The following is an 18,746-nucleotide window of genomic DNA, read 5'->3' as shown; positions in this document are numbered from 1 at the left end:
CTCCTCCGGAGATACTTTTCCCCCCATTAACAGCAGCTGTATGCACTAACTTCAAGCCATTTAAGATAACAGAGTGCCCAAAAATCTGGACATCATCTGGGAAAAACATGATAATTGCCAAGTAAAAAAATCATCCTGTGTAGCCTACATCCTATTTTTTTTATCTAATTGTTCTCCAACATTTTTCATCATTCTGAAATTATCACACAACAAATGTTGAGGATGACTCATTTCACTTCTGCCAACTCAGAAAAAAAGGCCAAACTTGTCTGATGTTTGTATTTTTTAGTTACAATAATATGGTTTTAGTTTCTATTCTTGAAACCAATTTTTGTTATCCTATGCTGGTGAAGAGATCACAAAGTGTATGTTTAGCAGACAGATCAGCTACATGCCAAGGGCTTTTGAGGCTATATTGTGTGTTATCATATTACCAAACAAACCATTAGGCAACTGCACAAGGTTTCAAATGATCACGAATTGTGACCTAATAAACCTGAGGTCTTCACGTGCACCGCTTTGCTCAGTGTGTATCTGACCTTGCCTTGTAATATGTACCATTGTGCTGGAGAGACAAAAGCTGTGAGTCATTTTTAAGTAAGTAAATGGAAAGTTACATAACATGATTCAGAGCTAATCAGAAACAGTTCATTAAGAAAGTTGTAAACATGTCCATTAGGAGCTAATCAATATGTAATGATTAACAGAGGATCTGGCCTTATTATTATCTCCTGTGGACTATCTGGCTGTAGTCCTCCAGTTCACTCATTACAAGGTTGATCATGATTTGTTTTTCTCACTCATTCACTGATAAATACACAAAATATGGTGAACTTTATAAGATAATGTGTTGTGAATATATGTGCATTTAACCAGTGCACACAAGGCTGAATCACCAACTGGGCAACTGCCTCTAATTACGTAATTATTAACTACATAATCTTGAAGGTCAGTGTTGTGCAGTGGCTCTAAGTTAAAGGCCTTCCAGTTTGAAGGCCTTTATTATTGCAGACTACATTGCAGACTGTCTTTATCACATGTCACCTGCCACCTGCCATCTTACCGTAACTGAATTAATAATATGCACTACCTGGCTTATACAGCCCCTCACACTGACCTGTGGTAGTGATACAATGATCCAGAGTTCAAGCGAACTTCTAGGCTATGTGTGATAGTGTGAATTAACACGTGTCCTATCTGGGATGTTTGAACAAGTTATTGATGGAAATTGAATAACTCTAGGTTCTAACAGATATCAGACCACCAGAGCTTGTGAACTCTTCTTGTGTTCTTCTACATGTTATGCAGCACGTAATATACAGGAACTGGCTGATGAGTAACACAGCAGATAACACACACACTGCCATATTTCATATTGTGACAACCTCCCTCTGGACTGTGAACTTTGACCACAATTAGAGTGAGGTGTGTGTGTTTCTCTCAGCGGTCCAGTGGAGCTGAAGGTCCAGTCCTGGTGTGTTAACTCGACTCGTTCTGGTATATTCAGGATGTATCTGTCTTTCCTTGTGTTGTGTGTGCTGCTGTCTGCCTCCAGCTGCTCAGCTAACAAAGGTACAACTTTTCTATTCTGTTCCATCTCTCCATATATGAATCTATAAATATGGAGTTATATTTTTATCTGTATGTGTTTGTGTGTTCCCCATTGGCAGCTGAATCTGTGTGTGTTTCTCTTTGTTGTTAAAGTTTCAGTGTGTAGGATTTAGGGAGATATGTTGCAAGAAATGGAACATAATATGACAAGTAGGTTTTGTTAAGTGTATAATCACCTGAAAATAAGAATCAATGTGTTTTTGTTACCTTAGAATGAGCTGTTTATATTTACATAGGGAGCGAGTCCTCATCTATGAAGATCCCCACATTTCTACGATAGCCCAGAATGGACAAACCAGTGAACAAGTGAAACTGCTTTAATCACTTGTTTGTTTTGGAGAAAAAAGACCTCTGAGCATAATACGGCTCCCGGTAAAAACCTCCTGCACAACAAACATTGATTGAATTTTAACTGGGAGAAGTGTCAGCTGGTTGCAATCTGCAGTCCTCACTACTAGATGCCACTAAATCTTCCTAAATGCTGCACACTTTTCCTTCAACCTGCCAGTGTATTAGAGCCACTGTTGGCATAAAAAGTCTTAATATTTAATTGTCAAAACATTGTGCCATTGTTCTCAAAGTTATGTAATTTTGTGTCATAACATTTTCTTGTACAATGACAGCTTCTTCCAAATATAACAGCTTTCCCCTAAATTATTTTTGACTTTTCTCTTGAAACTTTGTTCAAAACCACAAAGACTGGCTCAAAGAAGAAAAGAAATCCACTCCTCACAAATATGGCAGTGCATTTATTATTGCTGTCATGTAACTGGTGCACTATCAGCTCCCATTTTATTGTACAGTGATCTGTTTGAAGTACCACACACACATATACCACCTATGGTTAATTAAAGGTGTGTGTGTGTGTGTGTGTGTGTGTGTGTTCAGGTGCACGGACTGGCTTGCGAGTAGCAGCAGGATCGCAGACAGTGACTCTTCAGCCCTGGTTGGTGGGTCTGACAGCTGTGGTCGGTTTCCTCTTCATTGTCTTCACCATCCTGATCGTTCGCAGATTACTCAGGAAGAACAGGTCAGCTACACACACACACACACACACACACACACACACACACACTTTCCACATTTCACACAGCACCTCACTGTTGAGTAAATTGTGTAGGAAAAAAGAAAATATGTTTCGCTTTTCGATGACTGTAATGGACTTGTGATATTCCCACTTTTAAAAAATACAGAAGATGTGACAGATGTGTAGAACACTACACAACATCTGGTTCACACTCTTGGTCCAAGGAATTAATGCTGAGAAACATTAACATCATGTGAACTGAGTTTCCCTTTGTGGCCTTGAATGTCACATGTGCAGCAGATACAGGGAATTCTAAATGATTGTCAGAGCCAGCTCAGGCTAACAGCTGTTTGTTGACTGAAGACAGTCTAAATGAAGCACAGTATGAATAGCTGATGGATCCAACAAAGCCTCTCTTGTGTTGTTTAGTAAATCATGGTGGTGCCCACATATAAAGAAATGTCGACTTTTCTACCACCTCCACTCTAGTCTTGCATCAGGATTCGTGCTTATGACTCACTTTAACTGAACTGCCAGATAACTGCAAGTAAAACATGTGAAAGTTATAAAATAACCTGTGTGCTTGTTGTTGTTGTCTTGTGTTGCAGGGACGATGAAGAGAGTTGTGGTTATGACAACAAGGCTGTAGAGATGGAGGAAGGTGATAATAAACAAACCAATCTGTAGAAGCCACACTAGAGAGAGCCACTGCCACCACATCCACGTCACTTGTTCAACAGATGCTCTTTTCACTGAACAACATGGCAGCTTTATATTCATTTTTGTCATGTTGAGTTTAATGAGAGCCTTTATTAATGTCTCTGTTGCGCTTTTTTTCTTTTAAAGCCAGAAAAAAAATGTTATTTGCTTTTTATAAAATACATGGAGTCTTGAATGTATCAGCGCCACATTGATTAACTGCTCTAGTTCCCTATCACCACCAGAGGGGCCCATAACACAGAAGATAAAATGACTCGCATCACTGCTGCTCCAGTTGTCGAGCTGTTTGTAACATGTATTATGTTTTCTTAGTTCAGTCATGTGTTGTGACCCACTACCAAAACTCTAATAAAACCACCTCCAATATAAGCTTGTATTTTTATCTCACATAAATTTATTTGAAACCAGAAACCTGTGACCAGATTGGAAGTTCATAAACAGAACATTTCAGGAAAAAACATAAATGAAACCTCCAAGCTCCCTGAATGGTTTGATGAGGTTGAATATGATGTGACTTGTATTATGTGGCCTTCATGGTTACAAGATCTCAACCCATCTTAACATCTGTGGTGGATCCTGTGAGACAGCACTCTCTCTCACCACCATCAAAACACCAAATGAGGGAATATCTGTTGTAAAAATGTTGTTGATCCCTCTAGCTGAGCTCCACACACTTGTTGTTGTCACAATGTCCGCCTCAGCTGCGACTATTCATGTCACATTCTGCCTCTCTTTCCCACCTTTCAGCCTCATTCCCACCTATAAAAACCGTCATTCTCTATCTGTCTACCAGATTCTCCTTTCACCCCAGATCCTGCCAATCATCAGGATCATATTGTATATGCATGCAACCTCCTCCATTTTACGTAGCCTTGATTCAGTGTACCACGCATCTCTACATTTTATTACAAATGCAAAGTCCCTTACTCATCACTGCATTCTTTATTATTTGGTGGGTTGGATGTCACTTACCATTCGCAGACAACAGCATTGATATATTTTTATCTATAAAGCAATACTGGGCAAACCTCCAGCCTACCTCTGCACCCTTCTGTGTGTCAGCTGTGGTAGTTACCAGCTACGCTCCTCCAGGTGGTTGCATTTAAATGTACCCCGGGTTTTAACAGATCTGGGGAAAACTGCATTTTCCTATCATGCACCTTGGACATGGAGCAATCTTCAAAAAGATCTAAGATTAGAAACACTTAACACCCATCAATGAATTTAAGGGCATCATAAAAAATGTGGTGACAGAGACGTGCTTGTTTTTCTTGAGAGGCCACTATGTTTGAATAGTTGTTGTTTAATTGTCGATTTATATGTTGTATTTGTTGCATTTTAATGTGTTTTGATTACCTGCTACCTTGGCCAATTTCTTGTGTTTATTTGAACAGATCCACTGTTCCTCTGCCAGTTTGTCAAAGATGCCATGTGCTTTATGCTTAACTGAGATCAGAGGCTGGAAACCAGTGACCTTCCTGTACAATATATAGTTGAAAACATACCAAATTAGATACTAAAATAAAAGTATTTGATATTCTGTGCAACATATTTAAAACATCTTTTGATTCCGACAAAATACCATTTATAAATCAAATACCAAATTCTCCAAAGCAAGGACCTAAGGATGCCTTTGAATTATGCAAGGATCAGCTTAGTGAGCACAGTCTGTAACAGGGATACTCAAGTTGCTTTGCCTGGGGGCCACTTTTGAAAAATGACAGGAGAGCAGCTATTAAATAAACATTAAAAATATTTATCAGTATATATACAGTAAATGAATTGCCTATTTTCAACCTTTCAAGATTTGTTGTCCTCACTCATATTTGTCAGAAGGCAAATCCAGTCGCAGCAGCCCCACACAGGTCAGGTGTACAGTGGCGAATTTGAAGACATTTGGGCTTTAGCCCAGACTTCTGTTGAGGGGGTCGTCACCCAGCACTTTTTTTTTTAAGGAACAAACTTTATTTTTATGCTTGTTTAAGCACTCTGACACCTTATTTACATTCAAAGCACAAAATAATTTCCCAGTGTAAATCTGTTTATTCTCATTGTGAATTACAAAATGGTTGGTGGGCCACCCAGCACCCTATGGTGGGCCAGATTTGGCCACTTAATGTTTATGTTTGCATAGTTTTGCATTGCAGTCCTTGTTTTTACCTGCATTTCTATTTCTATGTAAAACAAGAGTCAAATTCCATGTATGTATACACACATTTTGCTTATAAAGCTGATTCTCATTATATGATAATCAACATTGTGTTAAACATACATCATAAAAGTACAGCTTCATGATGTCAAAGTTTGCTGACTAAATGCATCTGTTCCAATTAAACTCTGAAAAGACTATTTTTATGCAGCACGTATGTATGATGGCTGGGAGCGTAGCAGTAGCAGCGCTGGGTAAAGGTTGAACATTGACAGAAAAAGCATAGCAGATTCTGAAGCCGCAGAGGAGAGAGGGCTGTTCTGCTCTGTCATTCAGTAAGTGTGAGGTCTGTTCAGGGGTTTGGGTAATGGAGAGTGTGTGTGTGTGTGTGTGTGTGTGTGTGTGTGTGTGTGTGTGTGTGTGTGTATCTGTGTGAGTGTGTGTATTCTGTCCTGTAATTTTCTCTCTTTATGTCCTGTTGTTCTTCTGGACCAACACTGTGATTGGCTTAGAGCTGCTGTGTTTAGGCCTGATTGGCTGGATGTTTACACCTCTGAGGGAGGTTAATTGCTAATTAACTGGGGGGGTGGGAGCCGGGAGTTGATTGATTGGACTACTAATTATAAGATTATGTTTTAGTTTATGTGCATGTGTGTGGTGGGAGGTGGGCTGTTTCACATCACTACACCCTTACGCCAAAGTTTCAGTGCTGCAGCAGAAATGGAATCTAAAAATCCACCAAAAAAGAACAATGAAGAGCAATGCTACCATAAATAATGATGCCAGTTAAAGGCGAGCCTAAAACAGCAGTGTGACATTTGGTGGAGGAGTCCTGACCTTCTCCACAGTGGGCTGTGGTTGGTCTGATCCAGAGACCTCAAGCCGTCAGCTGTAAGGCTCTAGCTCTGTGGGCTGACATAGACACTAACCTGACCACACTGTTACCACACCCTGAAAAACCAGTGGTCCTCCACACAAGGGTTCTCTGCTGAGGGTAAAGGCAATGTGCTGGGTTAGTTTACAAGGAACTGTTACATTCCTGCTGGAATAATCAAATTACATAAGAGTTTTTGGATCTACTGACAGGACAACATAATTTACCAGCATCATTCAGTCACTGTAACAAAAAATATGAGCATTGTCTGATCTGCCACTATTGGTTAAAGTTAGATTTAGACATTTGGTTTTGTACTTGGTTAAGGTTAGTGAAAGGTTAAGGTTAGGTTTGGGTTAAATTAACTATCGTTAAGTTCAGGGAGAATGGGTCATTGTGGTTCGATTAAAGAGACCCTAAAAAATATTTTATTTTTTCTCTTAACTGTAGTGATATTTATCTATCTAGACTGATGACCAAATGCCATTTAGTTCCATTATTTTCTAGAGAAGACAGACATCTCTACGGCTGATATCTCCAACACCCGGCAACTCAGACCAAAACAATCTAGACTGATAAATAGCACCACGGGCAAGAGGGAAAATATGTATTTTTGATCTTGGAGTTAACTGTCCTTTAAAGGAATAATTAGTGTAAAAAAGTGTAAAGACCGGCAGGAGTGACTTCCCAGAGTCTGAGGCATGAGGTTGCCAGGCAACCAGCGGAGATGTAGCAGAGAACTGGCGGATAGAAACTGCTGATTATTAAGAAATAGTTTCAGCACATCACTTTGCCTTAAACAAAACTGTCATTTTTACATTTCTGATTGTGTGTGTACACAAAAAGATGCAACATGTTAATCAGTCTGCATTTCAAAGTAACCTTGAGCAAGATACTGACCCCCAAATTTCTCCCGATGATGCTTTCATCGGTGTCAGTGTGTTAAAAAGTGAGTAGCAGGTGGCACCTTGTGTAGTAGCCTCAGCCACCAGTGTATGATTGTGCGTGTGAATGGGTAAATGTGACTCATAGTGTAAAAAGCGCTTTGAGTGGTCGGATGACTAGGAAGGCCCTGTACAAATGCAGGTCCATTTTTACACACACTGATTCATATCTATTTTTTTAGCTCGCTCTTAAAAAGAAGCATAATTCCCAAAAAACTTGAAGTATTCCTTTAAGCTTTTTTTTGTCAAACTTTGAATGTTATCACTTGATTGAATGGGCGTTATCAGTGGCTATCAGCCTCATAGATGTGGACTGGAAGGGTCACGCTACACCTTCTAGTGGGTTCAGAAGGCTGTTATCAGATTCATTAGGTTTCACGTTCAGTTTGGCTAAGTTTAGGCGCCAAAACTGTGTGGCTAGGTTTAAAAAAAAAAGATTATCGTTTGCATTTTAAAAAGGTATGTTTGTTGCGCGACCTGACATGACATGATGTGATGTGACATAACATGATGTGACGTGACATGACGTGATGTGACATGACGTGATGTGACGTGACGTGACGTGACATGACGTGAATTATAATGTGTCAGTGTTGACTTTTAGTTTCACACGGGACACCAACAGCAGTCTCCTGAGTAAAAGTCCTTGGTTTCTCCTTTGTTTCCATCATAATTATTACAGCCACTAGATGTCACTGACTAACAATATACACAAGCATTTTATGGGCTGATAACGGCCTTCTGAACCTACTTGTAGGGCATCATAAAGAATGTGGTGATGCTGTAAAAGCTTAATGCTCAGTCAATTTTCCCTGAATAAACAATGGTTGATAATATCTATCAGGCTCATAACCACTGATAACACTTGTTCAATGGAGTGTTAAAATTCGAAGCAGGTGACGATCTCGGATTGCGAGTAGTGGTAGTACATAGTAGTAGACTGATAAAAAGGGAAATCTAAATTTGAGTGTGTTCCTGACTGTGTATTACTGGAAAAAGCTCTGCTTATTCAGAGCACCTCATGCTTTCTTTAAGGGTTCACAACAGCACCATAAAGGGTTCTTCAATGGTCCAAAGTCACAGAAGTACGCAAGGTCCCCTGTGGAACCCTTTTGGTTCAGAGGGTGTGAGGAAGATGGAAGGAGGGAAAGAGCGCAAGTGAGGGACAAACTGAGAAAGGTCATTGTCATTATTTTAAAACGGGCACTGAGTCACAGACAGACAGACAGACAGACAGACAGACAGACAGACCATGTCATGATAAAAACAGGTTTGACCTTATTTGTGTTTTAACCATATATGATCAAACTCTTATTTTACCAGCCACAGGAGTCCCCATGAGAAACATTTGATGTATATGTGTGTGTGTGTGTGTGTGTGTGCCCCTATGCGTGCCCCTGTGTGTGTCTACTACTTCCTAATCCGCCTCTTTGGAGTGACGGCCCACTCAGTGGAATCAAGCGAGGGGGTGGCTGTCTGGTTTGGTTTGGTTGGTTGGTGGTTGGTGCTTTTGTCCACTTTGAATAAGATAGAGGGACTGGAGCTTGATTGGACTTTTTAAACTGGGAGTCCCTGTGTAAAGACACTTTTGGACAGGTGCTGGGACATTGGGATCTAATCAGGACTCAGGACTCAAGACTCAAGCGCAGGGCGGGGATGATCAGAGGAGCCCTAATTAACAGAAGCAGTATGTCTTGTGGAGTTTTGCTTGAACTGAAACAATTCAGGTGACTTTTATTTGAGCTGTGGCATGAAGCTTTGATTGCAACTGTTGTGTAAAGAGGATTTACTGGAGGCTGTGGGAGACAGGTGGACCACAGCTTAGGTGCACGAAGGCAGAACTGCTACATGGTGGACTGGGACTTGTATAAAAGTCTCTACCTGGAAGTGTTTTGACTCAGTGGCAGTCCAGCAGGACTGAGAGGAGAAACGGAGCCGGATCAGGCAACAGATGGCTCTGTAGTTCAAAGGTATGTTTTAGGTTGTGTAGCCTTTGTGGTTAAAACTACTCTGAGTGAATAACTTGTTGTCGGAGTTTGTAAGACTGGATTAATGTGTCCAACCAGGAGCACAGACGCATCTTAAAATGTTCACTCACATAACAGTCTATGTAAATTCATTTTATTTGACTGGAAGTCTGACATGAGAGACCTTCATTTTTTGAGGCTGGAGGGAAAATGCACCTCTAAAGAGCATTTGCTTTGTGTAAGGAATCAGAGCCAAACTACAACTGGGATCTACAGGGACTGCGATCTACCGGGTTTGGGATCTACAGGGACTGGGACTGAACTCACACAGGACAGAGACTGATTCTGTCCAACAAACTTGAGAAAGGCACAGAAATACCAAGAGAAGGAGTAAAAAAGCAGGAAAATCACAACACCGTACTGGTATCTCTTGGATTTACCAAAAATCCTGTTTTTTTCCTCCAAAAGCCATCTTCGTTTGACACTTTGACGGCTCCAGTCTGTTGTCATGGCGATGTCAGCCACACCAGGAGGCTGCGGAGAGGCAGACAGCTCGGTGAAGTGGCAACTGTGCTATGATGTCACTGCCAAGACATGGTGGATGGTGAGTTTGACTTCTGACTCTTGACTTATTTGGGTATCTTACTCTTTTCTCTGGTTATCTGCTAAAACTGATTGTACTGGAATAGTTTTGATCAGATTTATGTTTACAGACCCTAACAAGAATAATGACGCACTGGACTGCAGGTATTATGTATATATATGTTAACACCATGGGTAGATTTTAAGGCAATGGGCCCCTGGGCACAGATGTGCAAAGGGCACCACCACCTCTCCTACACAGGAGCAAGACAAATAGACTTTGTGCTTTGTAGTCGTTAGGCATCATTTTGTTGTTTTGTATCTCTTTGTGGTCATTTTGTGTCTCCTTGTGGTTGTTTTGTGTCATTTCTCTTTTAGGTGATTTTGTGTTGCTCTTTGTTTTGTGCCTTTTTGTGGCCATTTGTGTCTCCTTGCAGCTGTTTTTGATCTTCTTGTGGCTATTTTGTGTCTCTTTGCAGTCCCTTTGCATCTCTTTGTGGTATTTTTGTGTCTTTGTGGTCATTTTCAGTCTCTTCCTGGTTGGTATGTCCTAATTTGACGTTTGACAAGTGAAGGTCAGGGGGGTCCTGACACTTGGGCCCCTGGGTCTGTGCCTGGTAGGCTCGTTCAGTAATCCATCAATGTTTAACACTGAATGAAATGTTTTCTTGTACTTACAGTCACACTAAGAGTCAACAGCAGCTCTGTGTCTGTTGTCTGCCTCTCGCCACCACTGAGATGCGTCAGATTGCTTTATTTGCACACGTTTGACAGCTGGGTTGTTTGTACAGCTACTAAAGTTTATTACAGCTTTGTTTTTATGTCCGCAGCTCTGACCATCTTTTCTATCTGAGGTAAAAACACTGTACTCACTGAGCTAAATGCTGAGGGAACACTGGTTAGTCAAAGTTATTTGGATGAGAAATGCCAATTAACTCTTGCTTCAGCTTTGACCCACTGTACTTAAAGTAATTGTGCACACAGTTTTCCTCCGCAGTGAGGGATTATTAGCGATATTTTAGGTGACCTCCAGCTAAAGTGGTTTAGATAGTCAACTGTTGGCTTATTTATACTTTTTGCTCATGTGTCTTGCCCCATTTAACCTTATTTTTAGCAATCACATGAAATGAAACCAGTGAACCAAGCTACAAATTGAAATCGTAGTTGTAATTAAGTGTTGTTGTTGTTGTTGTTTTTTAAAGAAGGTAAATGGTTGCTTACACAGTAGCCATATGCTGTTATACGGTGTCCGTCTGCCCTCTAATGCATATTGGCAAAGGTATTAAGAGGGTAAGCATCCCCAAAATGGTCATCAACATATTTTTATTACTGGGCTTGCTGCTGGTTGTGGAATATTCAACAAAGGTTATTTTAATGAGAAAGTGAGAGACAGGGAGCAAGTGAGAAAAGCAGCTGAGAGACAGAAGCCTTGAGTTTTGACTGAGGGAAACAGAACCAACAAGTATGGCTACTCAGTGCTTATAAAATAATAACAAACCTGAATGAAATATGAAACCTAAAATTGCACTACAGCTCAATTACTTCATCACTTCACGCCCTGATAATCCTGATGATAATGGTAAATGGACCTGCATTTGTATAGCGCCTTTCTAGTCATCACACCACTCAAAGCGCTTTTTACACTACGAGTCACATTCACCCATTCACACACACATTCATACACTGGTGGCCGAGGCTACCATACAAGGTGCTACTTAGTTTTTAACACACTCACACACGGATGGAAGCATCATCGGGAGCAATTTGGGGTTCAGTATCTTGCTCAAGGATACTTCGACATGTAGACTGGAGGAGCCGTGGATCGATCTTCTGATTGGTGGATGACCCGCTCTACCTCTGAGCCACAGCTGCTCGTGATGCAAATCCAGGTCTGCCGTGGGGTTTTGTGAAAACCACACATTATTATTGCAATATTCAACTGGGCCTCAACAAAAAGTTATGACTAAATTTTTAATTGACTATATCAGTATGTTGTGCTCACACATTTCCTAATAAAGAGGCAAACTCTACCCTAAAAAATGTAATTTAATTTAATGCAATTTAAAAAACCTTCACGAGGAACCTATTTGCCCCAGTTCACGCAGAGGCATTTTAAGTGTGTGAAACATTACATTATCTTCATTATCTTACATTATTTCCCATTTAAATGGATGTGTTATTGGTACTTTGATGTAGTCTTAAAAAGCTTGAAATTAATTCTTGAATCATTTTGTTAGTAAATATTTCATGAGTAATAGTTGGTTGTCAATTGTTATTTAATATTAGTAAATAAAAGTAAACATTTATGTAGTGATAGGAGTGATAACACAGGTTATAGAGGCTACTGTGCATAGGCTCCATTATACATTCCAAATGAGACAGATCTAGTTAAGTTTAGGAACTCTACAGTGAACTTACTTCACATTAACATCACAACATTTCATATTTAATTTTCTACTATAACTTATATTTCTCAGTCATAAGTGACTTTGTCTAATTTTATGTATACAGGCCTACTCAACAGTGACTATGATTCTTCTCAGGATAATATTATAGGGACTGCTGTTCGTAGTAGTGTACAATAAATGATGAGCCTATAGGAAATAACAGGAAATGAGGAGTTTGGTATTTTTAACCCTCTCTGTATCGGAGCTGTATGTTGCTTTTATTTGGTTTTGTGTTTAATTATTGTGTGTACTTGTGTAGACTTCGATTATTTCAGTGATTGTTACATACTGAACTGTGCAGTGTTGGCTCTGCTGCACAGCTACAGAACTGTTACTGCAGAGATCTTTTCTATTTCTTCATTTATTCTGTCTGTGAGATGACAGCAAGGCCATAATCACTCTGGTATTTATTGTTCAGTTTTGTTGCAAACTAAAGGCCCAGTACCTCCTTATAACTCCAGTCACATCCAGTTTAGGTTTAAACAACTCACTGGGTGGCAAGTGATGTGTAGGAGGGCAGCAGGCAGTAATGATCTTTATAATTAAGGGGAGAGAGGAGGGGGTCACAGAGAGAGGGCCGCATATACTCCCAGGGAACAAGCCTCTCATTACCAGCATAAAGCAGCACTGACCCAAATACACATTCCTTTATATCTGCTATGTCTTGCAGCTTTTAAGAGCCAATACATGGGAAAAGTTACTTTTAACAGTAATTTTGAACTATTTACCAACAAAATGACATGAAAAAAGAGAAATAGAACTATAAGCAAACAATCCCATGAATGAGTTTGAAAGGTTATGATTCTTGGCCTGGACCCAACTGACCCTTTGCTAAGCCCCGCCCTCTTCTGATAGTCTGTGAAGCTGTTTGAGTTAGCATGGAGCCCACACTGTACTGAACTGCACTACCTAAACAAAAATTATCACGTTTTGCGAAAAACAAGGAAAAGCAATTTCAGAGAGAAGCAGACAGAGGGGTCTACAGTCTGTGTTTGAAGGATATATCCATGAGTCAAACTGACTCAGCAGCGAAAACTGGGTTAAAAAGACAAAGATAGTTAGAAGCTAAAGCCTAACTATAAACTACAGATGAAGGTGTAAAAGTAAACCACCACATCACTGGCAACTGAGACAGAAGACAATGAATAAAAAGAGAAACTTTTCCAGTATTCAACCACTTTTGTGTCATCGCAGTGTGTGCAGATGAACAGTGTTTGGCTTCCCCCTGTGTCGACAGCGGCCAGACCTCCACTGCAGGGCCTCCGCTGGTGAACGGGTGGGGAGCCCCAGGGGAAGCCAAGCACCATTTATTGGCACAGACTGCGATGACACACAGCTGGTTGAATGTCAGCAAAGTTTCCCTGCTTCCCTTCACTGGTTCCTGTACAGCAGGGTCGGTCTTCATTCACTGTTATAATCATTAAAAAGCAAAAGTAGTATGTGAATGCATTCAGTAGGCTATATTTTCAGTAGCTAGCTAGCTAACCCTGTACTTTCCAGGGTTTGATTGGGTTTCAGAATGGGGAATCTCTCAAAGTAACGAGTATTGTAAATACACAATGTGCCCTAGGCACAGCATTTAGCTCAATATCCACAAAACCAGCCTGAAAATAAAGGAAATCTGAAACTATTGCATTAGAGTCTATGGAGCACGGCCATGATGCTGTCAGACCCTTGTCAGAGCTGACCAATGCTATGCTATGATTGGACAGTATGCGTTTGAGGGGTGTGGGTTAGCAAAGGGTCAATAGTGCCCAACTGTGATTTCTCAAGATTCCCCGGGCTCGAAATGGTTCAGATTTGCTCCGATTCCCTGGTGTTTTTTTGTTTGTTTCAGGGGTTTTTTTAGTGTCAAAGTCTGTAGCATGGTAGCTAATTCTAACTAAGGAAATCTGTTACTCTTTTATATATTGAAAAAGAATAAGACCAAATGTGAAAAAGAATATGTACATTTTTATTATGACGCTTTACTCCACTTTTCTTCCTGTTGCAAAAGCAGAAACACTCTCTCATCTGTTCTGCCTCTCTCAGGATAAAAATCAAACTGTTCGTCTTAGCGCCACTCTTAGCGTTGCATTTGTTTTAGGGTTTGTTTGCTTTTGTTTTTGCATCCTTTCTGTCAGTGTATTTGTGTTGGCTTTCTGCGGCACATTTTTTCATTTGCAGCATGTCTCAGTTGTATTTGTTCTGGAATTTTGTATGTGTTTCTGAATTGGCATCGTTTTTGAAGCTGCAACACCTCTCACCTGATGCAAATGTTCTGGGTCATTGGAACACGTTCGTCCTTGTCGGTCACAGTACATTCTGGTGTTACATGTGTATCTTATTTGACCAATTTCATTTCAGCAAGTTTGGATTCGAGACTTTTACAGTGGCCACACCTACACCTCTGGAGACTTGCTGGCCTCTGCCCCTTTTGAATGCTGGGGCCACAGCTTTGTGTGTCGGCCATATGCAAGACCAGGCATGGTCAGGTACTTTGGCAATCAGGTGGCAGGTGAAGGCAGTGGCCATGGCATGGTGACTCTACACTGCCAAATCAAAGCCAACCTTCTTGTTTCATGGGCCAATCTTAGTATTTTCCCATAGGACTGGAACAATTACCAGTTTATTTGAGGTCAGCCTCTGAAAGTTGATGATGTAGCAAATGTTTTATGTTGAAAATTTATGTCTTAGTTTTTAATTTCATGTTGTGTCAACGCTGTGGTTAACGTGTGGTTAGGTTTAAGCACAAAAACCACTTGGTTAGGGTTAGGAAAAGCTCCTATTCGGGCTTAAAATACCCAGTTTTGTCACCACAAGCACGACTGGAAATGTCCTGAAGCGTTGTTAAAAATACCTGGTTCTGTTGTTCATTGGTCTCAGAACAGTGGTCTGCTGCTTGGAAGCCATCTTGCCTGGTGTCACCTTATTCAACATCCCCACCTGAGAAACTACACTCATATAGGTAATCTGAACTATGTCAGTTTAGAAGTGCTGATATTATAAATGTACAAATGTAACATATCACTAGATTGCAGAAATGTACAATGCAATCTTTTTATTCTGTCCCCTGGGCTGAGATAGATGAGAGATAGATGATATATGAGAGATGTAGATCCTGCTGCCTTTTAAAAGGCTTACTGCTGTGGAAGACATCAGGTCAGCGGGCTGTTTGCTGGGAGTAAAGTGGCTACAGGCCAATTCATCAGATTTGGTTGTAGGCATGTAAAGAAGGCCATTGGCTGATGATCAGAGAGGTTCATGGTAGACACACGTCAGAGTATCGCTGATGTGCCAGGCCACTCTTTAGTTTTAACATCTGAAAGATCAGTGTAGCTACAAACTCAACGGATGTGATCAGGTTTCCTTGTTCCGGTTGGAATATGAGCAAAAGGAAGTTTTTCAGTTGCTCTAAAGTAGCAACATTCAGCCTATAAGTAAACAGAGAGAAAATGCAGCAGATCTCAGGTGTTGAAAGACCTCTAGAGAACATTAGTGAGTGCCAGTTGTAACCTCATGGGTTCAAGCCTTGTTTATGTTGTTATATCAATGATCCTGGAGAGTGCCTCAAAAATGTCTTCTTCTTGTGTTAGTTAATCTGTAGAAGTCACAGAGGATCTGAAGTTTGAGTGGAAGCCATTTGTGCTCAGCCCTCTGACTGCCCCCTCTTAATCCTCTCAACAGCTCCCATTTCTGAAGGGAGGCTTTTTGCTTGCTGTTTCTGTGTTAAGAGCATCAGCAACACCAACAGTGTACTTCAGTCAGTATTTTAAGTCAGTTACCAAGGAGTTGAGGCAGTGTTTGCATAGACAACAGTGGTGGAAGAAGTATTCAGATCATTTTCTTCAGTAAAAGCTGCAATATCACATCATATCATCACGTCATCAGCATCATATTTTCAGCCCACTTTTGTAATTGGTGAAACAACCACTATGACTGAATCTATCAGATAAATACAGTAAAAAAAACTCAAGTGCAAGTTAACTCAGAGAGAAGCAGGCAGAGGGGTCTACAATATATGTTTTAAGGATATATCCAGGATGTCAAACTGATTCAGCAGCAAAAACAGGTTAAAAAGACAAAGATCGAAGCTGAAGTCTAACGTACAGATCACAGTGTAAATCTGAACCACCACATCACCTGGTAAACGAGACAGAAGACAGTGAATATAAAGGGAAAGTATATAACCAGCTGTGTGTCATCGCAGTGTGTGCAGATGAATGGTGTTTGGTTTTCTCCTGAGCTGCCGCCAGCACCTGTACCTCTGCCACGGGACAGGCAGGGATCTCTGGGGGAAGCCAAACACTGTTCATCTGCACACACTGCGATGACACAGCTGGTTGAACTTCAGCAAAGTTTCCCTGCTTCCCTTCACTGGTTCCTGTACAGCAGGGTAGGTCTTAATTTCAATGTTATAATCATTAAATAGCAAAAGTAGCATGGCTTGGCGTTTTGGCGAGCTTTGATCTGACTCCAGAGATGGTCAATCTCAGGCTCAACTTAACAAATCTTGCCGTGTTTAAACTGGTAATGGAAACGCAAATCAATGCAGCATGGTTTGACTTGATGCTGTCAAAAGTGCAAATGGAAAAGGCTGATAGTGGATGTTTGAATCATGACTCTTAGGTCCTCTAAGTAAGCGTCACTTTGTTGTTAGGAAGGAGATTGAGGTCATTGACCAAAGTGTCAGACTGTGACATGAGACACTACAGTTTACATCTTGTTTCCTGCAGACAATGTTGGTTTCTCTTAACCATGACCAAAATCTCTTTTATTCTAAATAAGTCTGGAAGATGTTTCGGTTCCTCCAGATAAAATGTATCACAGTGTAACAGCAGTTAATAATGTGGTTATTGCTCTGTGCTCAGTGTCGTCAGGGTGCCAGCACACAGTGACATCACTGCTGGGTGTGACCCTTTACCGTCCATCACAGACCAATATACAGAGAAAGAACTCCAACTCTAAGTTTCTTACAGATGTTGTCACAGAAAGTCACATCCAACACTTGAACTGTGTGATGTGTGGATCCGGCAGGAAGAGGCTGAGCTGTGTAAGCCCAGCTGATAAGTCTTAAAGCAGATCATTCCTGCACCAACATCTGTCCTCTGGATGCTTAGAGAGACACAGCTCTTCCCCTTATCATCGCCTCAGAAGGTTAGGCAGAGGCTACGCTGCTGCTTTCATGCAACATGAATAGTGAAAGGCTGCCCTCTAGCAGATAAAGAAAAAAGTGTGGCGGCATGTTCACCTGCGAGTCTAAATCAGCCACACATGATATTACTGTCAAACTTTCCTTGCTGCATCTGTTTAACTGGGTTTAGGAGTCCTTAATAATCATCTTTGTGTGGCTGTTTTTTTTATTTTCAGTATCTGCTCTGTAAATAAGTGCACTTTCCTTATCTAATTGCTGCCCTTGCCTGAAGACCACCTCTTTCATACAAAGCCCGCCTTAGCCCCCCTTCAAGTTCGCTCTTGAAAACAACCTCACCATATAGTCCACATTTGGTAGCTGTTCAAGATCTGATTGTATCACTTAGGCTGTGCCGAAATCACTCCCAAGTTACTTTGCAGTGCACTATACTTACCCTGTATATTTGTGTCTGAATTCTGAGTGTGAAACGTATGCTGTGTATAGACTCCTCATCAAACTCCCACAGTGGAATGAGCAAAATGATTCTTAATTGACTCAATTTACTGTACAATCTGCATGTATTTAACATCTGGTTCACTAAGGCAGCAGCTCATTATGCAGTCAGCTGCTGGACTGCGCCTGGTGTTGAAATGTGGGATTTCTGAGATCACTGTATTCAGAAAAAGATGATAGCGTAATGATTTGCAGGAGCCAATTAACACATTCCTGGTAAACATAAAAGAAATGACGTGCCTATTAGAGAAATCAAATCTCTATCCCTGACGGAGAGATGGAGAAGGTGGAGGTGGACATAGTGCTGATATACTGTTGTATGTTTTTGTTGTACAACCAAACAGTTTAGTTGCAGTTTGTAGAGATTTTACGGTTCAAGTTTAAGTATGACGACCACAAACTACATGGATTGGTCTGCATTACAGTGACCGGATATTGGGTTCAACAGCCATATTGCTTAATTTTGTTTTTAAAAAATGTTTTTTAGTTATCTACAAGCGTATATTAAATGTTTTTTGTCATCGCAGCATGTTTTTTCCTTGTAGCACCTATAAATTCCATCTGCCCTGTGTTTACGTCTGCTCTTCAGAAGCTGAGAATTTCCCACAAAACTGACCGCCACAAATAGCGTGACTTCAGTGAATACAGCAAATTATATTAACATGTTTCCTACATAGACTCTGTAAAAGAAATGGAGGTATCCATCAAGATGTCACCAATTGGTTTTTGGACTACCGTTTTGAAGCAGGCCCTCAGGAAGTGTGCCGGACTTGAAGCCAATTTGACATAGTGGCCAAAC

General features: G+C 40.7%; 1 protein-coding gene across 1 annotated transcript; it reads left to right on the top strand.

The window, feature by feature from the left end:
- Nucleotides 1–1,408: 1,408 nt before the first annotated feature.
- smim24 (small integral membrane protein 24) lies at nt 1,409–3,727 on the top strand. Its single transcript, XM_050054858.1, has 3 exons — nt 1,409–1,572; nt 2,500–2,641; nt 3,247–3,727. The coding sequence occupies exons 1-3, from the start codon at nt 1,509–1,511 to the stop codon at nt 3,323–3,325; spliced, it is 285 nt and encodes a 94-aa protein (XP_049910815.1). The 5' UTR covers nt 1,409–1,508; the 3' UTR covers nt 3,326–3,727.
- Nucleotides 3,728–18,746: the final 15,019 nt, after the last annotated feature.

Source organism: Epinephelus moara, chromosome 10 (genome assembly GCF_006386435.1).
Source record: "Epinephelus moara isolate mb chromosome 10, YSFRI_EMoa_1.0, whole genome shotgun sequence".
Taxonomy (NCBI): Eukaryota; Metazoa; Chordata; class Actinopteri; order Perciformes; family Serranidae; genus Epinephelus; species Epinephelus moara.
Note: the sequence above shows the minus strand (reverse complement) of the source record. Positions and strands in the feature narration are given on the sequence as shown.

Coding starts and splice junctions, on each gene's coding strand:
- smim24 (XM_050054858.1), top strand. CDS start 1,509: ATGTATCTGTCTTTCCTTGTGTTGTGTGTGCTGCTGTCTGCCTCCAGC. Junction 1,573..2,499: donor CAGCTGCTCAGCTAACAAAG/GTACAACTTTTC, acceptor GTGTGTGTTCAG/GTGCACGGACTGGCTTGCGA. Junction 2,642..3,246: donor AGATTACTCAGGAAGAACAG/GTCAGCTACACA, acceptor CTTGTGTTGCAG/GGACGATGAAGAGAGTTGTG.